The following is a 26,110-nucleotide window of genomic DNA, read 5'->3' on the forward strand; positions in this document are numbered from 1 at the left end:
AAAAAAGAAGTCAGTCTTTCCCCTATTGATTATCTATTTTGGGACAGATACGGTGTAAGATTCTGAGTATATACAAAGCTGAAAAGACATTGTTTGGGGAGAGTTTATTATTGTCACATCTACACTGCATCTCCCTACCAGATCTGTTTTGGGGGGAGGATTACACCTCCTGCCCCATCAACATCAAGCTTGGTTGTGGGACTTGGCTAATGAAGTGTGAGTGGAAGAGCCATGTGCTACTTCTGAGCAGAAGATGTAAGAGCCATCACACACTCCTACCATTTCCTTTCCCTCTACCATGCGCCCCATAATGTTCCAGATAGGGGTTGCTTCTCCAGCCTGGATCTCCGAGCGAAGGGAAGATGAAATGGGCAGCTACCATGCACATTTTCAGGAGCGAGAAACAAACCTGTGCTTAAAAGCCACCAAGGTATTGCTCCCACAGCATGACCTGCCCTAAACAGCCTGATACAATGGTGCACCGTCAAGAGTAGAAACGCAGAAAGATAGAGTAGCCTGAAATCTAACAACAACAACAAGAAGCCAGTGGAGTTACTGAGCAGAAGAGCATTAAAGGCACTTACAGAGACATTTCAGAAAGGAAATCAAATTGGAAACAAAGTGGATGATTTGGCAAATGGGAGCCTGAGTGGTGGCCGAGTGATTGAAAGAGGTACAATGGTACCGAGAGAGGACAGCAGGCCACAATCATTTGTCCCAACAGACGGCAGATAATTTAGAGAGAATAATATGTGAAATCAGACATGTGATTTACCCAGACAGATCTAGATCCAGACCGATCTAAAGCCTACAGCCCTGAAAGGGGCAATTAGGAGGGTTTGGCTCCCCTAAGGCCATGTTTTTCAAAATAGGTAAGTGTAGACCTTAGAGGTACTTAATGATTTGTCGAGCACACTTACAGCCACAAAATAAACCTAAAGCATCTCGCTGGAATATCAATTTATTGAGATTGGAGGGGGACGAATGGAGAAACCATTATTTTACCACCACTAAGCCACCTGTTATGATGTAAAATGAAAAACTGCATAGAGGTGAAACAGAACTTCACAGATGTCTCCTGCTTTCAGATGTCTGCTCTAAGACTCTGCTCTATTACTGTTCCTGCTCCTTCCCTGGAAAAGTGCAAGAAGCACTTAGCTCAGGCAGGGCTCACATCTCACCCAGAAGGATGCTTTCCCCTCAGGAACTAATACAGAGCCAACCACAGTTACTGATGGTTTTGAGTCACACCGATTGCTCAGAGTACCTGGAAACAGCGAAAGAGTAGGGTGGAAAGGCATTCTTTTCCCAAATATTTACAAAATAAAGCATGTCAAATTAAGCCCACAATTAAGTCCTTGCCTTTTCTTTCAAGAAAAGTACAAGAAAGAGAATGAAATATTCAGGCTCCAATCTATACACTGCATTCATCTAGCCCAACAATAAACTTTTTTAAAAATAAAATAAGCATCCCAGGGGCTTCCCTGGTGGTGCAGTGGTTGAGAGTCCGCCTGCCAATGCAGGGGACGCGGGTTCGTGCCCCAGTCCGGGAAGATCCCACATGCCGCGGAGCAGCTGGGCCCGTGAGCCATGGCCGCTGAGCCTGCGCGTCCGGAGCCTGTGCTCCGCAACGGGAGAGGCCGCAACAGTGAGAGGCCCGCGTACCGCAAAAAAAAAAAAAAAAAATGGATATGAGAAAAAAATCAAACTGACATGACAAATTACTGTGAGGAAACAAGAATGCATGAATACCCATGACCAACAGAGTAATCAAGCCCATTCCACAAATGAAAGCTTTTGTGACATATATTCAATTTTCTCGTATATAAAGCATAATTACAATTATGAGTTGCTATGGAAATCAAGTGAGACAATGTTCAGAACACTTTATAAATGTTAAAGCCCTACTTATGGAATGTCTTAATAATAAAAATACTTCATCAGTGCTTTTGCCTAAGCCAGTCAAGTGTGGCTTGGAAATTTGTAAATTTTTTAAGCTCCATGGAAGAGTCTTCTAATTATCCGGGTTTAGGAACACAGTCAAAAGAAGGTACAATTAAGGAATAATGTGTATTACTATTCCACATACAAGGAGATATATGTATTATCTTCACTATATCAGTGAAATCTAAGGCTTGCATCCAAGTTGTTACTACCTTATGATGGTTCTTTAGAGATACAAGTCAAACGGGTGACCCGATTCAGAAGTATGGAATGGGACCCAGGAATCAAAATTTTAAAAGGCATCCAGATGATTCTAATGGTTATTTGGGAACCCCTGCTTTAATTTCTCACTGTGTCTATCATTTAATTGACACAGTGTGTGAATGGGACACTCTCGTATGTGGCTCTAGTATGAGATAGCCAAAAAGGCCCTTAAAAATACGTCCGGTTCCAGGTTTCAGTCGGTCACCATCAGACATGCCTTCTAATGCATTTCCATCACTTAGACTATATCTTCAGTGCAAAGTTAGCAAGGGGCTTACGGGGTGACTTATGAGAGAGAATTGCAGGCAAATGCAGGGAATCAGTAACACTGATGCAAATCTGAAAATCAACTGCAGCTCATCTGTGCCGATGTTCACAACCGTTCCAGACAGCCTCCTTAGGCTCGGATGAGAGAGATGCCTAATTCTCTGCATCACAATCTCAGAACAGTACAGTCAACCTGGGGATCACTTAGGGAGAAGCATCCAAACTACATAATAAGTTGACTTCACAAGGAGAAGTAGGAAATACATGGAATTTGTCTCTAAATGAACGCTGGGAAATGAGATACTAAATCTTCTCCAATTGGCATTGTTAATTAATGTAGTAAGGTAAAATACAATTAAAATAAGTAACAGAACAAGATAGATGAAAGGAAACCTTTTGAGCGATAATATGACAAGATTCCTCTAAAAGTGATTTCTTAAGTGGGGAACAGGTTCCAGAGGAAGTGGCCCCAACAGTGATGCCTAGAACATCTGTAGTTTGACTGGATCAAATTTTAGTTAGGTTAAGCTTTTGATTTATATAGGCCATAAATGAAAAGATATTCTTGGGGTTGGAATGAAAGAAATAAGAACAAAGAGGATAAAAGATGGACAAGTTCTCCAACAAATTATTTTTTTCTTTCTCCCATCGGGCACCATGGACAGCAACACCTGAATAGTCACAAGAAGTAGGCAGACTCATTTCTCTCCTTGAAAGCCAGTGAGCAAAAGAGAGGTTTAATGGATGTGTCAGAAATGGATAAACAGAAGACTATAGAGAAATGCAAGGACATTTGAAGGGCAAGGGCCAATACATTCTTTTGACACCTGCAGGTTTCCTCTCTCTGCTTCCTTCCGCAGAAGTCAATTGTATTGGCCATCAATGGGTGATACTTACCAGAAAAAGGACTCTTAAGTCAAGACTATATATGCAAACCACATCTTTCCACCAGAACAATGGTACAAAGAAGACTGAAAGTCTTAACTAGGGGCTTAGACCATTTTTTGTAAGAATACCAATTGGAGTGAGAGTATACTCATATGCTAACGTTAAAGGTGAAACTAGGATACCAAAATGCATTCTAATGATGGAAATATAGTAACGTTATCTCAAGATTCTGTGTCTTTTTTCTACTACTTTATTTTTTAAAAGAAAGAAGACTTTTGCACACGAGACCACAAGCTTGACAAAGACAGAAACTATTCTGTCTCAACTATTTATCACTCTGTTTCCAATGCCTTATGCTTAGTAGACATTTAATTAGGTGTTCAGTCAGCCGAAAAATGCTTTTAATAGACACTTATTATTTGGCTTGTTATATATATTGCCCTGTTACCTTCGATGACGTGTCCAGCTCCTAGCTCAAGCCAATGTCTCCAGTACGTATCCAGTTGTGTACCGGATCCCAACTCCTCTTTCTACTCAAGGACACAAGTCAGCTGTTCTCCCCTTTCTCTGGTGATTCATCACATTTTCCTTCTGTACTAAATGAGTCCCATTAGTATACACATATTTCTGCCATCTTAGGAAAATGCTCTCTTGACTCCACTTCCTTCCCCAGCTACAGTCCTATTTATTTGCTCCCCTTTGAAGCAAAACTTGAAACTTACTGTCTCCAAGCCTCCTGATATATTTTACCTCACTCTATATATTCTCTATCTATTCGGTTTTGTCCCCCATAGCTCTCATCATTTCTAGCAAACAGTATAATCTGCTTATTTTTATTAAAGTGTTTTATTTATTGTCTGTCCCCCTGTTTTGGAATGTAAGATCCACAATGGTAGTAACCTTTGTCTGCTTGTTCTCTGAAGTTTCCCAAAGACCTAGAACCATTCCTGGAACATAGATGACACTCAATAAATATAAAGAAAATGAATATTGAAATGGTTACATACTATTGTTCAAAACATGCACCCACATGCTATCATCAATCAAATAACCATGAAACTTCCTTATAAGTTGATACCAAGAAGAAATACTTTAAATTCTGGAAAACACTGGCACACTAAGATGGTTTTCAGTATTACGGAATTCTCACAGAAACGTATAGCTAGCCAGAAACAGGAGTAAATTTTATTTCCAGAGATGCAGACATATATGAATTCTCTTGTAGTATATTGTGCAATTATTGAGTTCAAACTTTAATGGAAACCAAGTATAAATGCAAGCAACAAGACTCAACAATTCTCTCAGAAGTGGCTCAGAAGAAATTAACTGTATCAATTAAATATATTAGTGCTCTATGGTCAAAATATTATCTGATCAGAGAAGAGTAAGCTTACTCTAAAACACAATTCATGAAAAAAACCCGACAAATTGAAGAATGTAACTGGGATTCAAGGACTGAAAACGATTCTTCTGCACTAATTAAAATTACTTATTACATTGTGAGTAAACGTATGTAAAGCTCTCAGAAGATGGAAAATACCGTACATGCCAGCTGATACATATGGAGTAGCATGAAACTAGGGCAGCTTCAGAACCCAGGGAGGGGACCAGAGCCTTGCTCTAGTCTCGATAACCCAGGTTAGAATCAAGTCCAGGCCATGTGAGACACTCTCCAAAGGCTATTTTGCTGCCAAAAATTAGGATGAAAAAGAGAAAGTAAATGACAATGAAGAGAAGCACTGACAATGAATGAGTGAGGAGGCATGGAAAATCCAAGACAAAGAGTGAGTACAGAGATAAGTGTGACAAGGAGGGATATATTTACTAATAAGCACCTATCAGGTGCTAGAGGGCAGAGATTTTTTTTTTTTTTTTTTTTTTGGCTGTGCTGGGTCTTTGTTGCTGTGCATGGGCTTTCTCTAGTTGCAGCAAGTGGGGGCTACTCTTCGTTGAGGTTTGCAGGCTTCGCATAGCAGTGGCTTCTCTTGTTGTGGAGCACAGGCTCTAGGCACGCAAGCTTCAGTAGTTGTGGCACATGTGCTTAGTTGCTCCATGGCATGTGGGATCTTCCCAGTCAAACCCGTGTCCCCTGCATTGGCAGGTGGATTTTTTTAATGTCTGGGAAAGGATGCCTTCCTTTAAATATTTTATAACCTAATGAGGACATAGATGCCCATCTAAAATAACTGTCATATAAGAAAACTGGAACAAGAGCTTTTGGATGAATTACAAAAAAATGTACACTGGAGGATACAGAGAAAGAGAGAGCCTGGCTGAGGGGACTGGAAAGACATCAGGTAAGAAATATCTTGTAAGTTGACCTTAAGCAAAGGTAGGACTTCAACAGATGGAGATGGCAGGTCAGGCAAGGATAGTTCAATCATAAGGAAGCACCCACAGTGGAGAAAGTGGAAGAAGAACTTGGAAGCAAGCAGTCCAGTCCCTAAATAACACCATCAGGCATAGGAACAACCAGCCATCCCCTTTCACATCATGGTTATCTGTGTTAAAAAGAAATAGTTCTAGGTTATCTGTTAGGACTATCTGCTCAAGGAAATTACAAAATTTTTCAGAATGTAAATGTGATTTGCCATAAATAAAAATTTTATCCACACATTAACACACTGTGGGAATATATCCTGTATTTATGTTCTTTTTTCAAACTTCTATTCTGTAATTTTTAATTATTTACATACATATGTCCTAAAAAGTGTCGTGAAACTGCTTACAAAAATTCAAGCACTATTCAACACCTCTTCCATCCCAGAAATAAAAACGTGCTCTAGGAACATGCTCCAAATGATCATTTCTGCCACTAGTTCAGCTTCAAGTTTAACAAATGTTTTAAAGTTTATGTTCAAAGCACTAGATTCTGTGCAGAGAAAAAGATGAAAGCGGCCACACGGGACCCCTGTGCAGAGGAGAGATCAGTATGAAGACATGACTCCAGCTTTCAGACATTGGATTATCCTAATAATGAGAATCACTGGCTCTGGATCCTCCCCACTGGAGAGCATTTCAAGGTCCCGATATTTCTTTCCTTCTTCATCTGTGTTATACCAGTTAAGCCGTTACCTGGTAGTGGACATGGAGAGAAGCAGCAGAGCTACACTGTATGGTATTTCAAGGGGGGACTAAAAAGCCGTGGAGATGTGAGCAGAAGTGAGGCTCCCTTCTCCTGCATATGAGAAGTTCTCAGACCACACCTCCATTAGGGCGCCCATATCTGTACTCGCTGAAATGTGATCAAAGCTGGTTATCTGAGCCCCACCAGCCCCTGGGTTATCCTGTTGTAATCTGCACACTGGCCATAAGCATGGCATCTTAGTGGGCAAGTTTATGAGCAGGAAGGAGAGAGAGAAGCCAAGGACCTTCCTTTTACTTTGGGACCTTCTCTGGGCTCATTAACAGACCCGTCAGCAAGCACCCAGGTGAACTGAAGTGAAAGCAGCCGATGTTCACACCAGTCACTTCTGCTACTTGTTAGCAGCTCTGGTAAAAGAGGAAATATAGAAAGGAAAAAAACAAACCCCCTGGGGAGGAAACGGTGAAGTCAGGTCTCATTCTTCTGGCTGGACGTCTCCAACCCTTGCTTTCCTTACCACTTGTCACCACGGAAAACCCTGAGCTCTTGGGGGAGGGGTCACTCTATTCTCCTTTGCTGGACCCTCCTCTCTCCTTCCTCCCTGTCCTGACTGGGTGTTCATGGACCACAAAATCCACAGCAACGGGGAGTGCAGTGGACAATGAGAGCATATGCAATGAGAGCATATGCACAGACCCTGCATCCATGCTCTGCGGCTAACGCAAACCAAATAACTTTTAGGAAAAGAGGTCTGGGATCAAAAAGAGAATTTGGGGTTGGAACAAGATAAAAGCTAATCCTCAAGCTCAGGTTCAAACATAGACCCGTCTGCTACCTCTGTTTCCACCATGAAGAAGCAGGGAATATATCAATTACTATAAGGGCTCTTCCGATTTTCTTAAAGGAAATTTAAAAGCAAGATCATCAGAGCCCCAAATGCTTGAATACTTTCTAGAACATTCTAGTGGTCTACTTTTCTTAACATTCTTCTTTTTTTTTTTTTTTTTTGGCCGCACTGTGCAGCATGCAGGATCTTAGTTCCCTGACCAGGGATCAAACCCATGCCCCCTGCATTGGGAGCATGGAGTCTTAACCAATGGACCGCCAGGGAAGTCCTAGTGGTCTACTTTTAGAATCTTTTGATTAAGTACTAATTTAGTATGGTCAGATGACTATAATATACTGCACAAGTCCAAATAAAGTTCATTTTATACTATAAATAGTATTTTTGTTGGATTTGAAATACATATACACAGAAAAAAATATGAAATCTAGATTTCCTAGGTCAATGTCTTTAGCGTATGTCACCTTAAGAGAATGCCTTCTGCCTTTAGAGTAATGATTCACATTAGTACTAAAAATAATAAGCCTTGTAGAGCTCAGCACAATCTTGGTAGAGACTTCATCCTTGGTTAATGTTTCTACATAGCCTAAAAGCATATGCAACAGATGGGAATTGGTCACCAATACATACTGGGGTTAAAAAGACACATTTTTCCTTCTACAGAGTATTAATAAATTCAGTCTTCAGCTATTCTTCCCAACCTTTAATATGTTTCTATAGAAGATTAGTAAACCTCTCTCCTCACCTTCCTCCCACCCCCCTCCTTTTTTCTTTCTCTCCCTTTAATGTACAGACAAGGTTAAAGTTCCCTCCCTCCTCATGGCACTAAAATGACTATAAATTTATTCTTTCTGATTAAAACAAAAAAATATCAAAATGAGCATGTGCAAATGCAAGATGATTTTCATGTGAGAACATTTTCAAAGGGAACCAAAGAGGGTCAGGAGACTCCCTGAGAAATACTATTTCTACATTTCCGTTCTATTTGTTTTACCCTTATCGAGTAGAATTGCTTGTGCAAGTTTCCCCAAATGTTTAAGTTTTACCTGCATTATGAAACCTGCTAATGATCTTGACAGAACTACGGTGTTGGTCTTCAAGAATGACAGTATACTATTGGCCCCATAACATTTGAAAATGTATACAGTGAAAGGAATAAGCAGCAGAGCATTTAACTGATGATGATTTAGCCAACTGCGCTTTTCTCTAATACCTTAGACAAAAAACAATCCTCACCTTGTTCAGTCAACAAAGTCCAAAAAAGAACAATAAAAATTCCCCATAAGGGGCATCCCTGGTGGCGCAGTGGTTAAGAATCCGCCTGCCAATGCAGGGGACACAGTTTCGAACCCTGATCCGGGAAGATCCCACATGCCGCGGAGCAACTAAGCCCGTGCGCCACAGCTACTGAGCCTGCGCTCTAGAGCCCACAAGCCACAACTACTGAAGGCCGGACACCACAACTAATGAAGCCCGCACACCTAGAGCCCATGCTCCACAACAAGAGTAGCCACAGCAATGGGAAGCCTGCGCACCACAACGAAGAGTAGCCCCCGCTCGCCGCAACTAGAGAAAGCCCATGCACAGCAACCAAGACCCAACACAGCCAAAAATAAATAAATTAAATAAATAAATTTATATTTTAAAAAATTCCCCATAATTGGAAAATGCAAAGTACTACCTCATCATGAATGCATTTCTGAACTTGATGCTTCCCAAGGTTAGCCTTCTGGGTGCTAAAATATCATAATGCCATAAAAGTGATTGAGAAAAAAAATCTAACAGCAAAGAACTAATTAGCTCCACAGGGACACACCAGACAGGAAGACTCGGTTTCAAAGGATAGAGAGTAAATCCTCAAGTAGGGAAATCTGTAAACGTGGGTCACTTCTGCTATCCAAAGCCAATCCCTTCAAGCAGACACTGGGGACTGCCCTGCAAAGTAACAAGGGCACTGATTGACAAGTTTCTCTGTGGGTAGTTGCTGCCATCCAAGTCAGTGATCCGCACGAGTGCTATCCTAGTGTATGAGAAAGTGCAAGAGAACTCATCAAATGAGAACATCAGGAGATGTGGAGAATCTGTTCTCCTGGAGGAGACTGGGGGGCAACTTAGTCTGTGAGCCGACATCCAACATTTCTCTAGGAATTCTCTTTTCTACCGTCATAAATCCAAAGCTCTCTATAATACTCAGTGATCTGGACATGATCCATTTTTCCCTCTATGACCGTTTTCTTCTCCAACTCCCCTCTCTCTTTTCTCATTTTCAGATAGAACGAGATCACTCTTATTCATAATAAATTGAGTTCCTATCTGTCCGACCCTTAGTCTTGGGATGAAATTGGAGACATTCAGGAATGTGTTTTGGTGGCGACTAGTCTACCAGGCTCTACCTGCTGGATTTTATATCCCCTGTTGGTGAGGAAAAGAAACAGCATGTTACAAAACAGCCAGAACACTGATACACAAATGGAAAAAAGAAACCTCCAGGATCAGGATCTGCAAACAGAAGCAAAGGCAGTGACATAAAACCTATGTGGATCTTCCATCGCTGGTTGTCATCCCTGAGGCCACAATTTCCGCTGTGGACACTTGTGGCTCCAATGACAACAGGAAAATAAACCCATGTCCTTACATTTTCCCTGTGTCCAAACCCTATGTTCCAGAGTTTGCTGGCCCAGCCCACCTCTAGAATGATCTCCAGATTTGAAGCTTCTAATGTAAGAGAGCCCGGCCTTTATCTCCCCTCTCCCTGACCCTCATGCATGCTCTCTAAAGACGATATGCCAGCCATTCATCAAGGCTTAGAAATATAAACAAATAATTTTTTATTTTTTTTATTTTTTTTTTTTGCGGTACGCAGGCCTCTCACTGTTGTGGCCTCTCCCATTGTGGAGCACAAGCTCTGGGCGCACAGGCTCAGCGGCCATGGCTCACAGGCCATGTGGGATCTTCCCGGACTGGGGCACGAACCCGTGTCCCCTGCACCGGCAGGCGGACTCTCAACCACTGCGCCACCAGGGAAGCCCATAAACAAATAATTTAAATAACAGTTTGTTTCTTTATTCATATGTCTGTTAAACACATAGCACCCTATTAAAGGAACAAATATCACAAACTTGTGTTTTTCAACCTTTTTTTTCATTATCACCTCCCCTGAGGAAACTTTTTAGACATTTTTTTCCTAATTATACCCCCATGAAATTTTAATACCACAGATATACCATGTCTACTTATGTGAAGTATTCCCATAAAAAGAGTATGATATTTTTCATCCACCAATAACCAATTTTCTCCCTCTTTGGGAGATATACTCTCTATTGAAAATGTGTGATCTTAAAGCATGCAGCAATTGAAATAATTTTGTCAGAAGTATTTAATTACTGCTAATACTCAGTGGAAGATAAATCACCAAAAAGATCGCCTTTCCTTTAGATCCATAATCTGTATTGAAGAGCTTCAGAGAAGCAAAGTCTTCATCTCCTGAGATTCTAAAACACAAATCTTCCCGCAGTGCCTACTACCTGTTTGCCTTGCACAGAAAAAGTCTACAGAATTAACCACCGTTCCCCTCAAGTTAATGCCAAGCCCAATGAAGAAGATCTTTCTTCAACCTCAAGGTATTTTATTTATGCACTAAAACGCAAAGCCAACCCATTTCCCACTCCAGAAATGAGATAAATATACTTGCCTCTTGCCGTTTGAAGTTCTGCACATATTCTTCAAACTGTTCATCTTTTGTCTCATCAGCTTTCCCAAGCTTCTGAAGGACCTAGTTTGTGAATAAAACAAAATGGTTCAATTTAATAATGTTTTCAGGGTGGGATAGGGATGGTGGGAGGGAGACATAAGAGGGAGGAGATATGGGGATATATGTATATGTACAGCTGATTCACCTTGTTATAAAGCAGAAACTAACACACCACTGTAAAGCAATTATACTCCAATAAAGATCTTTTAAAAATAATAATATTTTCAAACAATAAGCAGAACAAGGCTGTTGTTTCGCTCTTCTGAGGAGACGTCTCTCTTAGCACAGCTAGTTTTCTGTTCTGTAAGCATCTTGGCTTACTGGCTTTGGAGTTGAACAGACCTGGATTTTAATCACAGTCCTACCACGCGCAGGCTGCATGACCTTGAGGAAGTGTCATGCTATAGCATTCATTTATTCACATATTTTTTCTCCAGTAGGCTGTAAGACTTAAAGACAAAAGCTATGCCTTGTCCTTTTGTCCAAAGCATCTGGCACAATGCTTGATGCATAACAGTTGCTCAATTTTTTGTTAAATGGTGAATCAAAGGTATTTGAGAAAAGTACTAGCCTACTTCATAGGGATGGATTTAGAATTACTGGAGCCACAGGCACATGGTAAATTCTCCCTCACCATCTCCTGACACTCTCTTCAATTCAATAAATGTTCAAAGAGGCCCTGGGATACACAACGCCCATGCTAAGAACTGGTCATCCAGAAATAGATACATGAATAAAATAAGGCCCCAGGACTTAATCTTAAGCTTATGATCTAATGGAGTAGACAAGGCAAGTTCACAAATAAAAAATCAAAGACAATCTGTAATAAGCAAGATGAGTGGGTTGCAAGGTGTTAGAAGCAATATTCCCTTAGAGCTGAGCTCTTCAGGGAATCCTGGTGGGGATTCTTCAAAACATGCTGGAATCCAGCAATCCCACTCCTGGGCATATATTCAGAGAAAATTATAATTTGAAAGGATACATGCACCCCAATGTTCATAGCAGCACTATTTCCAATAGCCAAGACATGGAAACAACCTAAATGTCGATCAACAGATGGATGGATAAAAAGATGTGGTACAACATACTAGCAACTCACTTAACCTCTCTGAGTATATTTCTTCATCAGTAAAATGAAGATAATAGTAAAAAAGAAAAAAAAAAGATGTGGTACATACATACAATGGAATACTACTCAGCCATAAAAAAGAATGAAATAATGCCATTTGCAGTAACATGGATGAACCTAAAGACTATCATACTAAGTGAAGTCAGTCAGACAGAGAAAGACAAACACCATATGATATCGCTTATATGGGGAATCTAAAATACGACACAAGTGTGAAGTTATTTACGAAACAGACTCAGACATAGAAAACAAACTTATGGTTACTAAAGGGGAAAGGGGGTGGGGAAGGGATAAATTAGGAGTTTGGAATTAGCAGATACAAACTACTATATAAAAGAGATAAATAACAAGGTCCTACTGTATAGCATGGGAACTATATTCAATACCCTGTAATAAATCACAATGGAAAAGAATATGAAAAAGAATATGTATATATATATATATATATACACACACACACACATATATATATACACACACACAAAAATAACTGAATCACTTTCCTGTATACCAGAAACTAACAAAATGTTGTAAATCAACTATACTTCAAATTTAAAACTATGCTGGCAATTCCTGCAGACAGGAATGTGGCAGAGTACATTCCAGTCAAGAAAGCAGCCTAAGCAAAGACCACTGGACGAATCATGATGGACTGTGAACTGGACATAAGTGGCTCTGTTTTCCTAGAGCACAGGACTGGGTATCAGAAGAAGTAGTTCTTAGCGATACAGCAGAAAGTTACTTGGGACGGAGCAGAAGGGCCCTGAGAGTCATGATCGGGTACACTATTCGAGATTCCCATGCCTAGTATCTAAAACACCAACTTATTTAAGAATTTATAAAAACTCCATAAATGCTGCCTTCTCAGAATACGTACACCCTATGGCATTACCAAATATGTTTTTCCAAAACATAACCATTTGGGCATTAAAACATACACTCATACAAAGTACTTTCTATGGCTAGGTTTTACATCAGCTTATGCTAATTTGTTTCCTTAAAGATATAATCTTGTACAAATTGATACTTCCTTAGACTCAGTTTAGAATGTTTTAACTAAACCCAAGTATCAAAGTATTTAGCCAACAAGTCAGAGTCCATGCAGATTCCTTCAAGAAATAAATTTGCTTTGGAGGTAAATAGTAATTATTCTAAGTATATAAGTAAAAAATGATTATTTTATTCTATTCTAAGACTAATTGTTTATAATATATGCTAGTATTCCTTCCTTTGGCATTACTAAACAAAGATTTTTAAAAACACTAAAACTGTATACAGATTCACATATATTACCAATTATTCAACTTCACTCAATTTCCCAAACCAACATCATATATGAATAATATGAAAGATATATTATTCCTCATTGCAAATTTATTATTTAGACAAAGCTGGATGTATCCAGTAACATAACGATTAAAAGGACAAATAATCACTCTATTAACTAATAACCTTTTCTCATTTAAGAGTCTGTGAAAGACAGAAAACACTAATTTTTGAAAGAACTGGGCATTGTAACTAGGGAATAAGTTGATAAGTATAAGAAACATGGTCAAATATATAGATGAACTATTTTAAAGTTAACAGTGGTTATTCCTGGATGGCAAGATTCAGAGTGATTATTATTTTTTTCTTTATAATTTGCTACATTTTCCATAATTTCCTCTATGGTTATATGTTACTAAAGTAATCAGGAAAAATCATAAAGATACGGATCAGGAGTTTATCATACTGATATCTGGTATATAAGAGATTTATGTATTAGATTCTAGTACAAGCAAGTAGATTGTTAGTAACTAGTTGAAAGACCCTCCTCAAAAGATACAGATGAGTGAATTAATATCAACTGGAAGAAAGGTTTCCAGAGGCAGCCCTTGGGGACCTATACCTGATTTAGTGATTCATGTGTAAGGAGAGGGTATCAATGGTACTTACTTCACAGTATTGTGTGAAACTACCAGGGATACACATGGAAAGGCTGAGCTTTGATGCCTAGCATATAATTAATGCTCAATACATATCTACTATTATTATAGATATTATTATCTAACACTATCGAATAATTTATCAATGGCCTAAACTTATACTGACAAAAAGTTGGGGAGGATATTGGATATGTTATATGATGAGAATCAGGATTCACAAAAGAAAGCTTCCCTAACAAGTTGAAATTCAACAGGGATAAAATGTAGGTCAAAATATAATTGTCCAAGTGCCAGATTTATGTATTCAACTTTCAACTACAATGAGACAGGATGCATGTTAAAATACATGGTTCCTGCCCTTAAGCAGAAATAAGGAACCATTTTCGCCGACAGTCAGTATGAGCTGACAAAGTGATATTGCTGCCAAAGCATCTAATGTAATCTCAGGCTACACGAATAAGCATGAGAGGTACCCGGAGAGCAGTCCTGAATGATTCTATGTGCTGAACAAGTTGATAAACACATAGATACGTAGACAACCTGGAGTCAGCTGAAGGGGCCCCCAGAAAGGCAGAGAGTTGATACCATGAGGTAAGAGGCATAAATGATGTAATTGGTATAGTAACAGGGAGAAAAGGAGACCAAAGGGAAAAGAGTACAGCTGTCTTCAAATACCTGAAGGACCAACATCAGGAAGAAGGTTTGGACTTTTCCCATCAGAAACCAAGATCAAGAACCAGCACGGGCAGGTAAAAGCTATATCAAGAAAATCTTTGTGCCAGAAATTTCTATCATGGTTTTCTGGAAACTAAACAGTTTGTTGGTAGAGGTAATGAGCTCACTGTCCTAGGAGTTATTTAAGTTTAAACCAAAGTTAGAGGTGCTAGAGAAGAGATTTATTCATCAAACTGGTGAATGGAATGAGTCGTATTTCAAATATCTTCTCATTCTTGAATCCATAATCAATGTATCATGTTAGACATTTTCCCTAAAGAATGCAAATCTCAACGAATAGAAGGCAGAGAAGAACGTCCGTTCGTTTCTATCTCCAACTGATATTGACTTGCTGAAGGCTGCTTGCCAAACCCTGTGCTAGGGGCTGCAGAAGAGCAAGCTGCGTTCCAGGGACTGTGGTCACGTGACAGGTCTGAGCAAGGGTGCAAGATGTGGAACTAGGGTAGATGTGGCTCGCGTGCTAGGCAGAGGGCAGATTACGGAAAGGCTTCGTCTGCAAGACTAAAGACGTCCATCTGCTTGTAGAGACCATGGGACGGTAATGAAGAGTTTTTTCCCTTCCCTGGAGACAGCTACATGATTAAATCTGTGGTGCCTGGTGACAGTGTGAAGGACAGGTTAGAAGAGAGAATGAGTGGAAAAGGGAGACCAGTTAAGAGATTATTTAAATAGTCCAGGCAATAAATGACAGCCGGAGCTAAGGAACAGATAAAACCAACCCTCAAGAAGTAAACACACAGAACTTCCCAGCTTATGAGATGAAAAGGGTGAGAACCGAATGAGTCAAGGGTGACTTCATTTCTTCTGTGGTGGCTGAATGGGTCGTCTGGTGACAATCAGGGTGCTGAGTTGTTGCAAAGTCTCCAGGGAGATGGGAATGGTTTAGATGTGGAATTGGAAAAGGTAAGAACCAGAAACACAAAGCAGGAATCGTGGGTGGAACCAAGGGCCCAGCTGAGGCAGAAACCACCAATGTGCAGGTGCCCACATTTAAGCAGTTTTGTGATTTTTCTCCGGCAGCCCTGATACAGGTGATGAGATTCATCTGCTACATAGAAAGGCCGTATCGTAAGGCATCAAGCACACTGAAACCTAGAATTGAGATGACAAAAAAAATGTATCTTTTACCTTGTTCTAATATTACAATATTTAACAGTGAGTTTATAATTTAGGTGGCCTCTCTCGTTCACCTCTCTACTGGCTATGCTGACAATACCAATTAAGCCTGAACAGCTTGGCACCACTGATATTACAGGAGGATTACTATATATTCATGCATCTGATACTCAGATTTTGACAACATGACACATCTTCCTCCTCCACAGGCAAAAGGAAGAAAATTCTGCGCCTGGTGCATCTTGGCTTAGGATTTAGGTCTTTTACTTCAAAGCTAATTTCGTGTACATTGACACTTTGCTGTTTTGACACAAGAAGATTTCTGTTCTAACTTTTGTTGCTGTCAGTTTTCAAATGCAAAATAATATTCTCAACTGAAGAAACTTTCTCAAACTGCCTTTCCTTTCAGTGAGATTCTGAAATATTCCTCTAGGGCTGGCTGGGTGTTCATCTTCTCACTCTCAGCCCTGAGTTCAGAAGTTCTGATCTGATCCTAAAAGACATCATGACATAGGCAAAAAATAAAAAAAATTTAAAGCAGGAATATGGTAACTTGGAATATTTAAGCTAATAAATCTTTTTTCAGTGTCTCCTAAAGCAGTTCGTTTCTCAGCTTGGTTTACAAAGGCTGCTCCAATGATGTGACTCTCACATACTTTTCTAGAGCAATTGTTCATGTACAAAGTGTCCAAGTCAAGTCCCTAAAAATTTAGAACTCGTTTTAATTTGGGCAGTTGCCCCACACTGTAAAGCCAAAATTCTGATCCAATTTCAAATCCTCGGAGTCCAGTGCAAATTAAATGCTGACTATTGTAGCAGTGAGAGAATAATTGCCTTCTCTCCATATGTTAAAATTAGGAATGGAACACTGTGTTTCACAGCTCTCAAAAAGAGTAGTTGGCATTTGAAATCAAAGAAAAAAATTCACAATCTTCCATTCCACGTGGAAAGGACTTCTTTAATCAGGGGAAAGATCAAAGCAAGGTCAAGAAATAGTGAGGTATGACCCCAAGCAAGAAAAAAAGTCCTATGATCCGAAGTGGGAAACTGATGAGAGGAGGGGAGGCAGACAACAAGGTAATTCAAGATGAAGGCCACTGGGGGTGTCCGAGACACGTTTTTATATACCGCTTGACACTGGGACAAGGGTGATGGTTAAAAGAATTCTGCAGGATTGGCCACTGGGATGCCCTAGAGAGATTCACACATTAGATGAGGGCTCAGACTAGACAAAGTTCCAACTCTGGGTGATTCATGCTTCCTTAAGCCAGACTCTAAAAGTCAAGGAAAGAATCCTACAATCTAATTAGTTTTCTCTAAACAAGGAGGTGCCCCTCTCTTCACACTTTCTGTCTTTATAAAGCAAGAAGAGCACATCAAATTAGGTAAACATGATTCACCGAATCCAGGAATCAAGTACATGGGAGGACCATGGCCTTTTCTGGACAGGACGCAGACAGATGGTCTTCTATCACTGCCCACACCCAAATGATTCATTCATTTATCTGTCTGTACACCCACCTATCCATTTATCAAGTGCTCACTCTGATGCTGTGCAAAGATCCAAAACCTCGGCCTGGAGGGAGACCACTAGGTGCCCGCGAGTGCAGGGTCGCTGCTTTTCTGAAGTGTCCTGTGGGTACACACCGCACTGTTTCCCCAACTTCAGGGTACTAGTCCCTTTACCTCTTTCTGGATATGTTTCAAGACTTAAAGAAGTGGCTTTAATGTGGCCTGATTTGAGAACAATAAGATGAGTCATCCTTTGGTGTGGTTCAGGTGCCCATCAAGGTCCTGCACTTTGCCTTCCATCTGGTCCTCTGTGGGATCTATTTCTGCACGGCTATGACATCCACTTCTTGCCCTGGCAGATCTCAACAGTACATTAGCCATCACGTCATCAAAGCCTCTCGGAGGTTGGCATGAGCCTTCTTGCTAATTCCGGGAAACACTTTCAGGGAGGTAAGCAAGAACAAATGAGAGAGGGAAGGTTCACAGCCTTCCATCCCATTTCGGTGGCCTTCAGACTTTAAAAGTTTGAGAATAACTCATGGTAGAGGGAAAGTGCAAGTCTCAGACATGAGCAGGTTTATCCTAAGTGGGATAGAAGCAACTGGGAATTAGAAAGCAGTGGAGGAAAGAAAGTTCAGGAGCCTGGAAAGGAAAGAGAAGTGAGGTGGGCCCCCAAAATGCAGGTACAGTAAGCACCAGCCAAAGTTGCTTTCAATCATGGGTCTACCTGGTGAGGTATCATGCTCCAGAATTCTGCTCTCTTCTACCCTCCCCAATCCTTTAAAGTTGAGGACATCTTAGTCCTCTGACTTAAAAAAAAAATCTGTTGGAAAAGATAGCTTGACGAATACTGATGTAGCAAAGATGAATTGTGAGCCCTGGCATCTGACCCCTTCTTCTTCTCCAGGAAGCTGGGTGCCCCCTCTCTTCCTCTTGCTTGGGTCACCTCGTCTCAAGACTACTTTTCTATGAAACCTGCTACTTCCAGTATCCAACCCAGAATACAACATTTACAGCAAAATTCAGTGACAGTTGGCTAAAGCCTTTGAGTCATCCTGAGGCTCTGAGCGGGACCATATTTTCCTTCTCCAGTACCCCCCACCCCCGCTTCAAGGACAGAGCAGTATCTCATGCCAATATTGCACAGCGATCCTCCAACCTCATTAACTCATTCAAATTAAGCCTCACGCTGCTTAGCTAGGGGAAGATATTCCTCCATATACCACGAGAGAAAAGTTGTCTCCTAAACTGGTGGCAACCCACCTATAGAGGAGCTGTTAGAAAGGCATGTGGCCACAGCAACCAGGGAGGGCTCTGTACCCAGGCACTTCACTGGGGATCAGTCCTGTGCCTAATTTCTTCCTACAGACACCTCGAGCCATCTTTGTGACCTCAGTTACCCACAGTACCAGCAAAAGATGAATCAGCAATTTGGACACACTCAACTGCAGTACAAATAGGAAGGAAGATGTTGACTTAGGTGGATCCAAAGTCCACAAAACCCTACTCAGGATTTCAACTGGGAACTGTAAATTGCCTAAGACAAGAGGGAGTTGATGGGTAGGAATCAGATGAAAAGGAGAGTCCAGAGAAGAGAGTAAAGACATGTTTTTGCTTTTCTTCCTCTTGGGAAAATGCTCCGTCTTAATAACTCTATATTCCCTAATTTATTAGCTATCATCTATGATATAAATTTATGATATAAATATAAATTTATGATATAATTTATATTTACATATAAATTTATATAATTTATAAAATTATTTATATATAATTTATAAAAATTATATAAAATATAAAATTTATATAAATATAAAATTATGTGATTTATAATATATATATAAATTTATGATATAAATATAAATTTATATTTATGATATAAATATATGATATAAATATAAATTTAAAATACATCAAGCACAGTTCCAAATGCATTATACCTAAAAATGAATTTAATTCTTCCAGCAATCTTGTGAGTTAGGTTATAAAGACTAGCCTCATTTTACTGATGAGAACCCTGAAAGTTGGTGAGGTTAAACAATTGACCACAGTCACACACTAGTATGTAACTGAGCTGGGATTCAAAGCAAACAGTATGATTCCAGAGTCAGCTTCTAACTACAAGGTTATAATGCCCTAAAGACAGCAGCAGGGAAAGAAACATGGCTGGTAGCTTTTCCCTAGACAACTAAGTCATTTTCATCCATTCTACATTCACTCTCACTGTCTGTATCACATTGCCAGGGATGCCAATATAGCAACTGCTGGATCCATACTTTTGTTCAATGGAACCATCTGACACCACCTCCATCCAAAATAGGTCATCATATTCATTCAAATACCCTGGGTGAGGGGACATGGGTTATACAAAATACGCATTCTCCCTACTCTACCCTTACTTAGAAAGAAGACTTCCAACAAGCCTCGGACTGGCAAAAGGCCTCGGAGGACGTCACCTCGTTATAAGAACATTAGAGATCAGGCCACAAAGAGTGGCTCAGCAACAAGTAGTTCAGAAAAACAAAGCAAAAAACCTGCACGTCAGTACAGTGTAGCTGCTTTTTCTGTAATGTCCTGTGGGCAAGCACTGCACTGTTTCCCAAACTTCTGGTGGAAAGAATGGTATGAACAGATCCTCACAACAAAGTCCCCACCGCAGTCCTGCCTGGGGCCACTGAGTGATATCAGAAAGGACACTGTCCCTCTTCAAACTCCTTTTTTTTATTAATGATGCCTTTGGTAAATTGACCCTTCCTGCCTCACAAACACTTCGTGAATAAACACAAAGAGAAAGATACAGGGTGCTTAAAGAACTTTTGAAATCGCATTCTGGGTAATCTCATATTGAAGCAGGACCCCGATTCCACAGGTTCCTAAATGTGCAACATACTCCAATTGCCAGGGCTCACCGTTACCAAGGATTTTAGACAGGCCCAACAGGATGTGACTCAAAGGCAATTTCACTAGTGGTTTCTATCTTGAATGTTTATTGATCCAAAACTAACAGTAATCTGATGTAAACATGTTTATACGAATTGCAGGTTCGAATGGAAGTCCAAAAAAAAAAAAAAAAAAAGGAGATTGCTAATAGGCTGAAAACCAAATGGTACTTCCTCTGGAAATGAGTCCTGATATAGAGCTGGACGTGGTATTTTCCATTCCGTTTGTTCCTGTGGCAGTTTTCTAAAGATCTGTGCTCAAGAAGGAACTCTGAGTGCCTTCATGACCTTTATTTAAAGAACACTGGAACAGAGGGGCAGCATAAGGTCCTGGGAGACGTAGGTGAGATAGAGGATGCTCGTTATGGCTGTGAGGGCTGCCTGTCAGAGCACATGGCCTTCTGCTCCTGGGCACTCAGGGCTGAAAATACGTCTCATCAACAAACATGCAATCGTCACAAACAAACAAAGAAATAAACGAGCGAAGCAACAAGTAAATCCTGCAGCACTAATTATTTCTGCACACATTTCTGTATTTTGCTTTTACGCCTTGATTTTCAATTTTCTGCAGCTATTTTTAAAGTCTGATCTGCACGAAGTGAATTACTAAAGAAAAGAAACTATTAAATATAGTTTGGATGAGGCCCACTTTTCAGATTTAATTGGAGCTTCTGGAGCTGGATTCACCACATTCCTATGGTTAACATGGAATATTTTATAAAGTTAAATGCAAACCTTGTGTGAATTTTTAAAGTATCGAGACTAACAGTATGCTGCTTTGGGCTGCATCACCAGACTCTTGTCTGGACAGGGGAATACTTTAAGGGTTTTTTTTTAAGAAACACAGTTTGGTGTGTAAGAATTACCAGGTGATAGAATGGGTAGGAAGAACACAACTGTCTTCTGGACACCCTGAGTGATACTTACATGATATTTGCATAAGGGAAACATGCTTCTGGAACAGCCTTTTACTGGCTGTTCAGGCCATCTGTAAACACATGCAGACACTTCTGTGGGTCATACTCTGCACTGACGCCTACAGATCCACACTCCCCCCTCCTCACCTGGTTCAGCACCTCTAGGGACTGCACCCGGCCCTGCCCCTCTGGCTTCTGTCTAGAGTTGATCATGAGAACTCAAGCCAGCAGAAGATGGAAAGGCAGGAACAGAGACGTGGGGACAGTGGTTCCCCTGGTCCCCTCCCTGCAGCCACCATCGCAGTAGCCTCAACCCTCTGGTGGCCCCTCCAACAACTACATCTCCTCTCCCTAAGTTCTGATAACAGCTTCCTCCCCTTCCCCTATAGGCCTGGAGATCAAAGATCCCAGTACCATCCTCTGCTGCTAGACCCAGCGGCACCCCCATCCCTTGCTGGTTTCCCGTAACGCTTTCCACAGGCCATCCTGGAATAGAATTGGGGTCTCAAAATTCCTATCTCGAAATCTCCCACTGCCCTTTTTACCTTCCAACCATCAGCAATAATGAACTAAAGCAACCCAACACACTTCTAAAAAAGTACCACTATTGTGTCACAGTGTAGGAATGGGATAAAAATAAACCAGCACAATCCATCCTACCAGAAACAATGTGCAAGATAAGCAAGTCTAAAGATACTGATCCCACAACAATGGGGTTTTGCCAAGAGGACACTTTTCAGGAACAGAAGCCCTGCCTGCAGTTGGCAAAGGCTAATTCTCATTAAAAAGTGTTTAGTAGGATGTTTTCAGCCTTCATTTGAAGACATCTCAAAGAGAAATTGTTTCTCCTTTGAAAGGTTGTGGGACTCTTATCCCTGGCATTTGCACGACATCTTTTCATGAACGTTGTTTAGATGTTGATGTTCCTCCGTTGAGAATTCAAGGTAATCACAACCAAAATCCTAGTAGGCTCACTGAGGAAATTGACAAGATAATTCTACAATTTATATGGAAATGTGAAAGACACAGAATCGTCAAAACAATTTTGAAAAAAAGGAGAATAAAGAAGGTTGCTATATCCCACGCCAAAGTTCTTTAGAGTCCTAAAGTCGAACTTTCAGAATAGAAAACTAAACATGGGATGACCTACTTTTGTCCTACTGAAAGGGTAGTCTCCTTCAAAATCTTTGACCTTGGCCCCTAGTAAATCCTGAGCAGAGTAAAAAGTAAACAACACCTACAAACAACTAGCTTCTATATGTCTTATTCCATGTTTATGGGGAAATCAAATCCCACACAGGGTCTCTGGTGTAAAAATCAAAATGTTTAAAAAGCTAGGACTATGTTTTTAGAAAAATAACTGACAGTGATTCTAAGGCAAAACCTCTCTCCAAGGCCTGCGTTCTCATGAGATCATTACTTTAGATTTCACTGGCTACACCAGTTTTGCACATTATTATAGGCAATACTGCAGAAGTATTTCTCTGCCTTCTGTTTAAGAAGATCCAGATGTGAGGTCACTTTATTTATTTATTTATTTTTTACAGTAGGTCCTTGTTGGTTATCTATTTGAAATACAGCAGTGTGTGCATGTCAATCCCTGACTCCCAGTGTGTACATGTCCATCCCTAACTCCCTCCCCACTGAGATCACTTTTTAAAATGTTGGTTCTTTCCCTTCTGCTTCAATGTCGCTGTTAAAGCCATAATTTATAATATCTAATATTTGATTAGTCAGCAAATGGAAGGAATACTGCAGTCCAATCAACATAATGTCCAGGGTCATAGAAAGGAGTAACCCATGAACACTTTCAAATCTTCTTACTGTGCAGCTTTCAAGAATTATTTAGTCATCCTGCTGAATTTATTAAGCAATAAATGTAACTGATCGTTTATTCGATGGCATCCTTTCATTGTATTTACATTTCTGTCTCTAAATTCTTGCCACTCAAAGTGGGTCCTCACACCAGCAGCATCAGCCTTCACCCGGCCACTTGCTACATATGCAGAATTTCACGTCTATCCCAGACCCACTGAATTAGAATCTGCTGTTCAACAGCATCCCCAGGCAATCCATCTGTACGTTCAAGTTTGGGAAACGTGCTCTAAAAATTACAAACTCAATGTCACACCCCACAGGTAAATTTTAAAAAATAGTCATTTTTCTGGGCATTTGTTGTCAATGTAGAAAAAAATCAAGCTTATCACACTGAAGCTGCAATGATCACAGGATACACCTTGAACACTGGATATTAAAATGAATGCATGAGCTCTATTCAGCGTTTCCTCCATTCTCTTAAAGCAAAGGACTGAAAAATTTCCAAATGGTTAAATGCTATGGACAGGTGAGTGGGTTCTGGTTGTTTGCCGTTTAATTTGCATTTTAATGAAGTCATCACCATCAGGTTTTTATAAAAACATGATTCTGCAGACTACTCCATAGGAAGCAGAATCATTCCAATCAGTCACGTTTTTGTCCACAATCTGTGAAATAAACGTGAGTTTCTGGCTCAGTGACAGTCAACAACTTCCGATAAATGAAACAGGAACATCCGTGACGGTTTTCCTGGCCATCCCCGCAAATGGTGAGTAAGGCACTCCTTCCCTTTCATGTGGAAACAACTGAAATCACATGGACCTCAGCATCAATGTTCCAAGCAACCTGGACTACAAACAGGGGATTTTAACCTCAGACAATCATGGCTGCAAATAAGAGCAAATCTATTTCTCTGGCAAATGTCCTATGATGGTTTTCTATATAAAATAAGAAAGAGGCTTTAACCCAGAAGTCTGCAGGCCATAATCATTTATACTGAACCAATCTTTGCTTCTTCCTCTAAAACCTAACGAACATCAGTGACCAAATGCCCAGCCAGCACCCGGCTGTGAACAAGACACCAGGCTTAGTCTTAGCCCTGTGCAGTATCCGCAAACACAACAGTCACCTCCTCCTTTGAACATAATTGTAGCCAATGAGGTCTTCTCCTGTCATTGCTTCTTTTTCTTTTCCTTTTCCCTCCTCACCTCTTACTGGAAGCTTCATGACAGACTCAGTCGGCATAAAATACACTTAAATTAGCTGTGAAAAGTGCCCAATATCAGTGAGAGAAAGTTTCATTTTGTAGAACTGTCTCTCCAAAGAATGTGAAAAACCTTATTCACTTCCACAAATGCCCAGGCCTCAAAAACTCGAATTCCCCCTCCTCCCCAATGAGTCCAGGACCCTGCGGAAAGAGCCAAAGGCATCCTGAGATAGAGATGCATAGCTGCACATCGCAGGTAGGCTGCTTCTGAAATGTTAAGCTGCAAAGTTAGGAAATGGGAAAAGTAAAGAAACATTTGTACAGTACTTGGGTCTCAAAGTATGAACAGAAACATCTAAAATGAGCCTTCCTTCTGAATACGGGCTGTACAGTTGCACTCTCCTAGGTGTTAAGGACCAAACTAAAGGGTTATAGAACCAGCTGGAAAGACAAAAGACAAAAACTTAAATAAATGTAAATTTAAATAGTAACTCACGCTTAAATAAAAATTAGCCAGGAAACTAGATGACTTCATATGGTCTTAATATGCTAAGTGCATTTTGAATCACCACGAAGATGATGCAGAATGCAGTGTCGTCCACAATTTTTTGGACCAGAGAACCTTTTGGTCTAAGGAGTATCTTGCGAGACTGATGTGCTACCAAACACACCTGGGAAAACCCCGAGCCACACCATCCCTACCAGGGATCTAGACCTGGGAAGCCCTGCACCTCTAAAACAGAGATCCTCAACCTGGCTGTGGCATCAGGATCACCTAGCAGGCATCTGTTGAAGCAGGTCTGCAAAGATCATTCTGATGACCACAGATTTGCTCTGATCTGTTAGCTGTGGGCAAAGCCTTAAGCTTATTCCTCAGGAGTAATTATTTTAATTTAATACCAAGTTCATATAACACTCAGAAGTGAGCCATCTCTCAGCAACAAAAACAAATAATGAGATGTCCTGGTTCAGCCGGGCGTAAGCTCCATCACCCTGGATAAGCCGCTGAGGCTCCAGGAGTCTCCCTTCCTTGTTTCTGCCGCCCCAAGGCACCCACACAGGATCCCGAAAAACAAACAGAATCCCTGCATTGTAACTCCTGCCAAGTGCAGCTCAGGTTACTGGGATACATACAGCAGCAGCATTAATTGCCCTGCATAAACAATTCAACATAAACCAGGCTCAAATAATTGGTGGGGAGGAGATCTGGTTCATGACCCAGCTCTGCCAAGTGTAAGCGAAAGCTTTCTCACTTCTTCTTCTTCTCCACCATTCTTTCACCATTTAGGTGACAACTAATGAAAGAAAACCATCTGTGGAATATACATCATGACCTAAACATACGCCGGCCCCAAATTCATTTTCTACAGGTCTCTGCACCCTGCAGGACTGAACCAACGGACGGACTTGCCCAAGCTCCCTTGACTCTAGCTTCCTGGACCAATGGAGGCACCAGCAGGAAATGAAAGTGTGCGGAAAGGAAGGTCAGGTCCCGCTGTCTCGGCTTTGAGCTGTTTCTGGCAATACTTATGTTCCCTTCACCCCTACGGCTCCCATCCGGAAACCCCTCCTTTATGACTGTCACTGGGTCTGGCTGCACCATTTTCTCCTCTTGCCCCTTGAGTCCTAGCAGTGGTTACAGTTTCTTGCTGTTGTTACTAGTCTTTGGTGATTCCATTAACACTTCTGCCTTTCTATGCTCTATTCACTAAAGCATCTTAATATATATATATATATATATTTATTTATTGACTTACTTACTTACTTATTTA

General features: G+C 40.6%; 1 protein-coding gene across 2 annotated transcripts in view; it reads right to left on the minus strand.

Moving 5' to 3' along the window:
* The window catches only part of AMPH (amphiphysin), a gene marked incomplete at its 3' end in the record, with an annotated part of 172,200 nt that overhangs the window by 81,452 nt on the left and 64,638 nt on the right, over positions 1–26,110 (minus strand). For both annotated transcript variants that reach the window (XM_082632606.1, XM_082632605.1), the window contains exon 2: positions 10,980–11,064. In XM_082632606.1, the coding sequence (XP_082488732.1) occupies positions 10,980–11,064 (85 nt within the window). The remainder of the gene's footprint in view (positions 1–10,979; positions 11,065–26,110) is intronic.

The sequence above is a fragment of the Mesoplodon mirus genome (assembly GCF_964341445.2).
Source record: "Mesoplodon mirus genome assembly, chromosome: 9".
Classification (NCBI taxonomy): domain Eukaryota; kingdom Metazoa; phylum Chordata; class Mammalia; order Artiodactyla; family Ziphiidae; genus Mesoplodon; species Mesoplodon mirus.